Raw genomic sequence first — 9,727 nt, forward strand, 5'->3', positions numbered from 1 at the left:
AAGCTTGAATGAATCTACATGCAACCTAAACTACAAAGAATTGCAAAGAAACTTAGCCATTGGCCAAAGAAAAGCACAAATGCTTCTTTTACTATATTTTCCAAATCTCTTACAAATAAAACCTACATGGCTTTATATAGCCTCAAAATGAAACTACATTTCAAGAGTTGTAACATTCATACTTAATGATCATAATTAACGATTATGTAATTGTAACCTAAAAGTAAATAAAAAGTTCTAAAAACTCTAAATTGTAATCCTCCCAAAATTTATAACAATCAAACTTCATTCTTCTTCAGTGTGGCATGAATTGAAACATCTTTTGATAATTTTGACAACCTTTTCTTCACATCTTCATTGAAGTATATTGTATGATTGATGTTTTTTGGTTCATATAAAAAAAAAAAAATGTGATCTATATTAATAAGAAAATTTATATAATTTTTAATATATTATTTGTGTGCATTAATGAGTCTTTTTTCAGGGGATCTTCAAATTAATGCAAAATGTAAGTTGCTCAAGATGTCAACCATGCCATTCAATTTTAGGAACAATACAAAACTTAGAGTAACTACTTCCCCACTTTACTTCCACTTGTTTTCAAACCTTTTAATATTTTAAATTGTTGTCACCATCTCTTTTTTTCATCGTTATCCATTTTGTTCAATATTTTAAATTCGCCAAATATATGTTTATAATTTATTGTACTCTATACCATTTTTGAAGAAGTGAAGGTACCACCGACAACTTTGAGAAATGCATGAATTCATGAGTTTGAAATTAGAACATCAATCTTGTGTTGTGTTCTTTCCTTTCAGCTCGATTTACAAACTTTATTTAGTTTTTGCCTTAGCTGACCCAAAATTTTATTGTTAGTCATTCAAGTTATCTCATTTTACAGCCCTTAATCAAACAAATTATACATCCGGTGATAATGTAATTTTAGTTTTTGCAGGCAATAATATGATTATAGCAATCGGAGTAGCATTTGCAGTGGGTTTTATTGGATGGGTTTATGTAGCACTTTTGAAGCCTCCACCTCCAAAGCTATGTGGATCACCAAACGGTCCTCCACTTACCTCACCTAGAGTAAAACTCAGTGATGGAAGGCATTTGGCCTACAAAGAATTAGGAGTTCGTAAGGAGGAGGCTCGATACAAGATCGTTATTTCTCATGGCATTTATAGCTGCAAAGATATGGATTTGCCTATCTCTCAAGTACCATATTATCGCTCTTCCTTTACTCATTAATCTCTTCATTTTCGTACCCATTACTCAAATGTATATGTTTTTAATTTTAGGAACTAATGGAGGAGATTAAATTGTACATAGTAATCTATGATAGAGCGGGTCATTGTGAGAGTAACCCATATCCATCACGTTCAGTAAAGACTGAGGCATTTGACATTCAAGAATTAGCTGACAAGTTAGAGCTTGGCACAAAATTTTACGTAATGGGATGTTCGGTGGGAGCGTATGCAGTTTGGAGTTGTTTAAAATATATTCCACACAGGTATTTTGATATTTACTTCTCCATTATCAATTATTTTTCTTGAGTAAAAATATATTGATAGAGCTTTATTTGCAGACTCTTGGGTGCTTCCTTAGTGGTTCCTACTGTGAATTTTTGGTGGCCTTCTTTTCCTTCAGATTTATCACAACGTTGTTTTGCAAAGTATCCTCAGTCATATAGACGTCTGTTTCGGATTGCATATTACACACCTTGGTTGATGTATTGGTGGATGACACAAAAATGGTTCCCGAATTTGGATAATGAGGACATGTTATCAAATTCTGATTTAGGCATAACAAAGAGACTTATGGAACGTCAAGATAAGGTACTTATCTTCTTTGCGAATGATACACATTCTTGGATCAAAATTTTCAAACTTAATATCAATTTTATGTAAAGTTTGTGTTTAAAAGCAGTATTTTTCAACAACGTTAATGGTATCTTTGATCATTAATGGTAAACTTGTTAAAGATATTTAATCATAAATTATAATTTAGCATATATATATCTTTTATTATAGGCAAATATCTAACTATTTGCCTTTTATTACCGTTTAACATATGTATTATATTTGTCGTATTAGTATAGGTATTATACTATATCTATTTATTGTTTTTCTATGTCATTTGTAATTTATGTAGTTCTCTAAATGATTATAAATAGAGAATTCTAACACCAAACAAATATATTTTAGACAATTACATCTAATCTTGATATCCTTTAGTATCAACTACAGATCGTTTGGATCAATTTCATTTCAAAAATGAATATGTTTGACATAACTATGCTAACGAACTAATATTTTTTTTTTTTTCTTTTCCAACTAAAATTAGTGCAACATAGTACAACAAGGGGAACACGAATGTATCCATAGAGACTTATTGTGTAATTTTGGAAAATGGGAGTTTGATCCCATGGAGTTGAGCAATCCATTTCTCGACAATAAGGGCTCTTTTCATATGTGGCAAGGCAGTGATGACCGCATAGTTCCTATTGAACTGAATCGCTTTATAGTGCAAAAACTTCCATGGATTCAATATCATGAGATTTCTGATGCAGGTCATTTTCTAGTTCATGATGCTAAAAACTTAGAAGCCATAATAAGGGCACTTCTCATCTTATAATTTGGTCTAATGTCGATTTGAGCCCATGAGCGAAACGAGTGACATTTGGCAATAGTATGCTGTTGTTGTGTTTAAAAATAAGCTCCAATTATAATGTTCTGGAGATTATGTATGGTGCATGGAAGTTTGTTTTTGTTAAGGTACATGGTTTGTCTTTTGTTGTTAAGATACATGAATAGTATGTCTGCCTGTGTGAATTTACTTTGTCTTTTAGATGGTGTCTTGAGTGTTTATAAAGAAATCATGTAAAGTCATAAAAGTGGTCTGAAAAAAACAATTCATAGAGAATTATTCGAGGCAACTATAACCAAAAAAAAAAAAAAAAAAAAAAAAAAAAAAAAAAAAAAAAAAAAAAAAAAAAAAAAAAAAAAATAATAATCAATCACACTGAAAAACATAAATTCATTAATTTTAAAAACAAAAACAAAAGAAACACGGATTAAGCATGAAAGATAAAGTTCTACACGACAAAGGAACTGAAATATAAAACTAACCTAGCACAAGCCGAGAACTAACTTCAGAGTAGCGCAGTATGTAAAATTCACACTACACTAATACAAAAATCAAATCGCGAAGAATCATCCAACAACATCAACAGCAATAAGCAAGTTTCACAAATGCAGACCAACATCAATTTCTAATCCATCAACAAATGCAATCACGCTGAAAGAAGAAAGAAATAAACGTGTAGAATTCAAATTTACACTAATCACCGAAATCCAAACACGAAGATGATCGTCCAAAAACATCAGCAAGTTTCACAAATGCAGTCCAACATCAATTTCCAACGCAGCAACAAAAGCAACCAATCACACTGAAAAAAGAAAGAAATAACAAGTAGAATTCAAATTCACACTCATCAAGAACATCGAAAAACGAAGAAGATTGTCCAAAGCATCAACAGCAAACAGCAAGTTTCACAACAGCAGTCCAAACACCGATTACTCAATCCTAACGCAGCAACAAAAGCAATCAACCAAACTAAATGAAAAAAAAAAAAAAAAAAAAAAGCAAAAACACGGATTAAGCACAAAACAACTCAATTAACAACACAATAAAATAATAATAATAACAGAGAAATGCGCGTTCGAACAGAACATCAACCAACACAAATCGATAACCAAAAATCATCAAAGAGATCACCGGAACCAGAAAAACTCACCAGAAAATCGCCAGAAAACGCCGCGACGCGCTGAGAAAACTCGTCAACCAATCACGACTCCGTAGAGAGAGGAAAAAGTAGTAGAATCATGGAAAATGAAAATGAGGAAGAATTAAGAAAGCGAATTGATAAGAGGACTATAGAAATAAGAAATTTTCAGTTAGATATGGAAGATGGAGAGAGAGAAGGATTTGGCTGAGGTGAGGTGATTAGGCACAAAGCAACGCACAAACAATACGAAGTTTCAGTCTCTTCTTTTCTTACGCGACGCTGCACGGTGCGAAGATTCCAGAGAAGCCCTCTTATATACCATCCACGCAATGCCTCCATATACATCATTATAATATAAATAATCCTGTCAATACACTCCATTAAAAGAAAAGAACCCTAAATTAATAATAAAAAAAAATAATCCTAAACTTTCCCTTTTATTTTAAATAATAATANATATATATATATATATAAAATAAAATAAGACTGACCTTCAGAAACGACCCTCTCTATAACCTTATAACTCTCAAACACTCCTCCACCTCAATCGACAACCTATGAATACTTGTAAAAAAAAGAGAAAAGAGGGTGAGTATTAAATATACCCAATAAGCAACTATTAGGCTCCCATCACATCCTTGCCCTAGAAGGAAACCTTCTTGTTGTGCACACACTTGGGTAGCTAATTTAGCCTACGCAATGATACCAGTGTCTGATATTGAGGCATTATCTCAAAGAACTCTCTCTAATATGTGTGGACAACATGATGAATGCTAGCTTGCTCGTAGTCACCCAAGTTGGGGTGCTACCCCCTGTAAGTGCTAACTTTATTGACTACTTGCATGATCAATGTCCACCCATAGAATGGATCTACCGTGTAAGGTAATCCAACAAAACTATCAAGAAGCACGTTCCTAACTCAATGATACTATACCAAAGTAGAAAGGGATGTGGAAGCTCTGCATACACTGTACCAATTGTTATTAGCCCAAAAAGTTACCTTTATTTTTCAGGGTTGTCTTGGTTCTCTTCGAAATTTGTAGAGTAGTTTGACAGTCTTGATATGGATTCACAGTCTCCAAGTTCCTCAATTTCAATTTCTTGAGTCTTGATCGGTCAAAAACACTAGGCCACACCTTCTAACCATCTCTCAATATTCTAATGCACTTGATCTACTAAAGACATAGTCTAACCAAATTGACACTCCCACCCTAGGTCTTAATCCATTTCTAGTGCTTATTCTCTACAAGGAGAATTACACGTTCATCGCTTGAGTTAATGTACGGTCTATCATGCATAATGTATGATCAACAAACCATCCATCAAGCACGAGTAGTAGAAAAATAATCTAGAAGTAAATCAATTATGCCAATAACAAGAGTGATTATTCTCATGCTTATCCAGCGTTAATAGCCTTCTTCTCCCACGACGTAGGCTATCGGAAAACCGCGAGCTGAGCGACCGTTTCAGTAGTGGCAGTGCGTTCTTGGGCGACTGGGCGACCGGGTGACAAACGACCCACGAGTTCTGCGAGCCACGCACAGCAACAAACCAGACCTTAAGCGGCAGTGCACTCGCGGCGGCGGCGCATGACCTTGAAGCGAATTCGGTAGCGCCGGTTTCGAGCGACGGCGAGGGTTTCCCCGGACTGTTCTAGCTCCTCCATGGAGACTTGCGTTTTCCACTGCGGTGGCGATCTACTCCACGTTCAGCGGAAGCCACGACGCAATTGACTCCTGAAGGTGACTACCCAAGCAGCTGCGGCAATTTTTTTGCATCAACTCAACTCACGACGCCGTGAATAGCAGCGACCACCCTCTAAGGACCCCAAATCGCTAGTTTTGTGACCCACGCTCCGAATAGCCTCTAATCGGATTACCCGTAGTCAACAGAAGTAAGATCTGTGAAGTCGTACCCATTCGAACAAAAACCAGCAATGTGCCGAGCTTTTTCGGTAAGAATTAGTGGATATGACTCATTCTAAACCCTTAAGCGCTGTAAATCAGGCTTTAACTCTTGAAACTCTTCTGTATTTAGGTTCGGACTAATCAAGTTAAGGTTTAAGGTCAACATTGGGTGAAAACTAGTTGGTAAGCCTTCTTAAATACCTTTGCATTTTCATTTAAAGATTTCGAACTGAATTCTAACTCCGAACACTTTTCTTTATTGTTTCAGGAATTGATAGAACAACTTGGAAGCGCCTTAGGACGTGTTGTAAGTAATTTGAATTTGTGGAGTCCATTTGCTATATGCTTTGGTATCCTTGTATGTTTTGTATGGTGCATGCTTTGTTTGATATAAGTGATTGAATTGAATGCTGTATTGAATGGATTGTGTTTTGATGTGTCATGTTGAGTTACGCTCTTGTGATGTCGAAACTAAGCATGAGGATTGTGTTGAAAGCTTGAGCAGCAGGTCTAAAAAGCATGTATAGGATGTGCATACATGGGCAATTGTCAAGCTAGTAAGTGAAAAGGGTCAGAAGACCTTGCGTTTGTGATAAAGGAGAGTATGGAGAATATCATGACCTCAAGTGGTAAATGATTGATGGTTGGTATTGTTTTAAGGAAAGTAAGTGAATATTAAGGCCTTGGTGTTAATGATTGAGGCATGGTGCCACTACTTGGTGTTGAGGCCTCAAGTATAAATTGTCGACGGTTGATATGATGAGTCTTGAGGCAAGTATTTTTGGTCTTGGTATAAATAGTGAAAGTCCACTTGTCATGGAGGCTTGAGTGTAAATTATCAAGGGTCGATGCACAATTTGAGGTCTTGGGTAAAAATGATTAGGGAAGAGTGGTTCTAATATGAATTTTATGCGAGGTGCTTTTGTAGCTGGGGCGCAAATCCTAGACCAAGTGCTCGTAGCCAATGACGCAATTGGGGACTATAAAGAAGGGGAAAAAAAGGAATGATTTTCAAAATTGATTTAGAGAAGGCATTTGATCATGTTGATTGAGAGTTCTTGGACACGACCCTTGGTAAGAAAGAATGACTTTGGCTTCAAATGGAGAACTTAGAGGTGGAGTTGTTTCAAGAATATTAATTTCTCCATCCTTCTTAATGGAAAACCTAGGGACTAGGGCTACTAGGGGACTTTGGCAAGGAGATTCTCTTTCTCCTTTTCTCTTCGTTCTAGCTATGGATGTTCTCGAATAGGTTGGTGTCAGCTAGTATGGAAAAGGGTTGCGTTGATGGTTTTCAGGTAGGGAGGGAGTGAGTTTGCCTTTTTCGTCTTCAATTTGCTAATGATTCCCTCTTCTTTTGTTTGGGGAAGGAATTCTCTTTTGTGAACTTGAATAGATGTAAGAGCATTGTCTTGGGTAATTTTTTTTTTTTATTATTACAAGAACCAAAGAGGGAATATATTCCACCAAATGAACAAGAACAACCTAAGGGTCGGGGGTAGAGAGACCCCCAAAAGCCTATACAAAAAGAGCCTTCCAATAATTTATAATCATTGAAATGTAATTACAAATAAGTTTGCGTGTAAAGAAATCCACCAGGAAGCCGTATTTTGAACCAAATTACAAAAGAAATCAAGACAGGACTTACCGTCAAAAGCTCAAGCATTCCTTTCCTTCCACATTGCTGCAAAAGAGCTTTAAAGGCTCAACTTCCAACTACCTTGGTTTTACTTTTCAAATTCTAAGCAACTATAAAGCTCCAAGACCAAGAAGCAAACTCACTGTGAACCAACCCACAAAATGTTGAAAATCTCCAACCTAATACCTCTTGTAGCTGAAAAATTTCCTCTCGGTATACCATTAATCAAAATAGAAGAGTTTGTGGTCTTCAGACACCCTCTTATCCACTTCCTCCAAAACCATCCAAAACTTTTCAACTCCAAATCACAAGGAATCTACCGTCCACCTTATCATACGCTTTTTCCAGATCAAGCTTCAGGAGGAAACCACTTTTCTGGACACATTCTAGGCTTCAACAATCTCAGAAGCCACTAAAATAGCATCAAGATTTGCCTTTCTTGAATAAAGGGCTCCAATCATTGATTATGGAAAGTAACACTTTTTTATCAAGCATCTCAACCATAATCTTATACAAAGAGGAAATCGAACCAATTGGCCAAAAATAATTGGCTCTGAGAGTTTCTTCTTCTTGGGGATTAAGCATACATAGGTTTCATTTGTGCACCTGTTTATGACGAGTTTGAAAAAAATTCTTGGGTAGTGTCAAAATGTTCCAAAACTTTTCATAAAACTCTCCAATCATCCCACGAGGGCCTGGGGATTTGAGGTTGCCCAAGTCTTTGATAGCTTTGAAAATTTATCCTCTTCAAAAGGTCTTTCTAGCCTTGAGCTTCTATGATCATCTAGCAGAGCCCAAGCTATGCCATCCATCATAAACCGAAGACCATTATCTGCTGTATATAACTTCTAGTTGAAGTCAATAAGCTCATCTTCTATTTCTCTATCCATAGCTAGAAGTCTTCCAAAGTCACTTTCGAGGGCAGAGGTAAAGGCTCTATTCCTCCAAGATGAAACCCATTTGTGATAAAAGGGAGTGTTTTCATGTCCCTCATTTAACCATCTACTTTTGCATCTTTTGGTTCTGGATATGTTCCTCATTTAAATTTGGCAGGGACTGCTTTCAGTCTAACTCTTATCATTTTTTTGCTTTGGGGACATCCTTGTTCCTCATAATCAATTTGAGCAATCTAAGCAATGAAGTTCTATTTTTGATATTACATTCCCTAAGGTTTCTTTGTTCCATGCCACTAAACAAGATCTCAACCCTTTAAGCTTCTCCATAAACTTATAACCACCCAACTATTCGGATTTTGTTCAGCTTACCAACTCTCCACCTTTTCCTTGAAATTTGGAGCTTCAAGCCAAATATTCTAAAATTGTGGGGCCCATTTAAACAAGCATGAACTCAGAACAAGAGGGAAACGATCATACGTTGGCCTCTTGTAATAAGGCATTCTTTCCTATGGAGGTGACTTACTCTGATTCAATCTATCATGAGTGACATCCTTATCTACTTCCTTTCTGCTTTTAAGGTCCCTGTTGCAGTGTGTAATAAGTTGGAGAAGATGATGAGGGGCTTTTTATGGGAGGACGTGAAGGAAAGAGGTGGATTTCATTTGGTTAGGTGAGAGGTGGTGTAAATGTCAGGGAGCTAGGGGGTTTAGGCATTGGTAAGCTGAGGTGTTGTAGTGGGTCTTTGTTAGCCAAATGGTTATGGTGCATTTTATGTTAAGCAATTCCTTCATCTTTTGATTTTGAATATGTTCTCTTTTCTTTCAGCTTGAAGATGACAGAGGATGAATTTCGGGTCTGTTAAATTTCAAGTTAGCGCATGTGAAGAGTCTTCCCAACTCAAGGGAAAAGAGTCTAAAATCTTCTTCCAAATTCATGTCCTTGTAACATAATATAAGTCTTGTGAGAATGCAAAATGTTTAATTAACCCCAAATAGAACACTAGTTAGTAACTGTATTAATGCATGCCACCAATAATAACAGTTCATGTGTGAAAGAGAAGGCTGGATGGAGTCGTATGTTTCAGTTTTGTTTGAGGTTATAAGTTTATGGTAGAAATTCATGTAGAGTTTTATATATTTTATGATTTTTGAATCCCGAATGTTTTAGGCTTCGGTGGTTGCTTTGTGAAATTAGTTGAGGTATGCACAAATTTATTGGAAATGATTAAAAATAATAAGTACCATAACCTACTAACTAAAGTCAGCTTATTTTGGGATATGAAGATGATGTCATCGTAGAAGTCCTCTTCTTTACACATGAAGGAGCTATTTATTTTGTATTTTTCTTTCCACTTATAAATGATACATAAAACTACAGGCATAATGCATTTTGTTTGGGTTGTTTCCTTTCTGAGTTTTCCCTAATGTTTTCTATTCTTGGATTTGCATATTTATGCTACAATCTCCTAAGGGTTTTTTTTTTTTTTTTTTTTTTT

General features: G+C 35.9%; 2 protein-coding genes across 3 annotated transcripts in view; both read left to right on the top strand.

Annotated features, from left to right (window-relative positions):
* The first annotated feature begins 727 nt into the window (after positions 1-727).
* Positions 728-2,838, top strand: LOC111471974. The gene is made up of 5 exons (XM_023117662.1): positions 728-758; positions 956-1,218; positions 1,302-1,513; positions 1,589-1,838; positions 2,347-2,838. Exons 2-5 carry the CDS (start codon positions 964-966, stop codon positions 2,635-2,637), a joined length of 1,008 nt encoding a protein of 335 aa, XP_022973430.1. The 5' UTR covers positions 728-758; positions 956-963; the 3' UTR covers positions 2,638-2,838.
* Positions 2,839-5,110: 2,272 nt separating this feature from the next.
* Positions 5,111-9,727, top strand: part of LOC111471991 (RNA polymerase II C-terminal domain phosphatase-like 4) — a 13,275-nt gene continuing 8,658 nt past the window's right edge. For both annotated transcript variants that reach the window (XR_002715316.1, XM_023117680.1), the window contains exons 1-3: positions 5,111-5,744; positions 5,828-5,880; positions 5,966-6,004. The gene's annotated coding sequence lies outside the window, so the exon portion shown is untranslated. The remainder of the gene's footprint in view (positions 5,745-5,827; positions 5,881-5,965; positions 6,005-9,727) is intronic.

The sequence above is a fragment of the Cucurbita maxima genome, unplaced genomic scaffold, assembly GCF_002738345.1.
Source record: "Cucurbita maxima cultivar Rimu unplaced genomic scaffold, Cmax_1.0 Cma_Scf00061, whole genome shotgun sequence".
NCBI classification, from domain to species: Eukaryota; Viridiplantae; Streptophyta; class Magnoliopsida; order Cucurbitales; family Cucurbitaceae; genus Cucurbita; species Cucurbita maxima.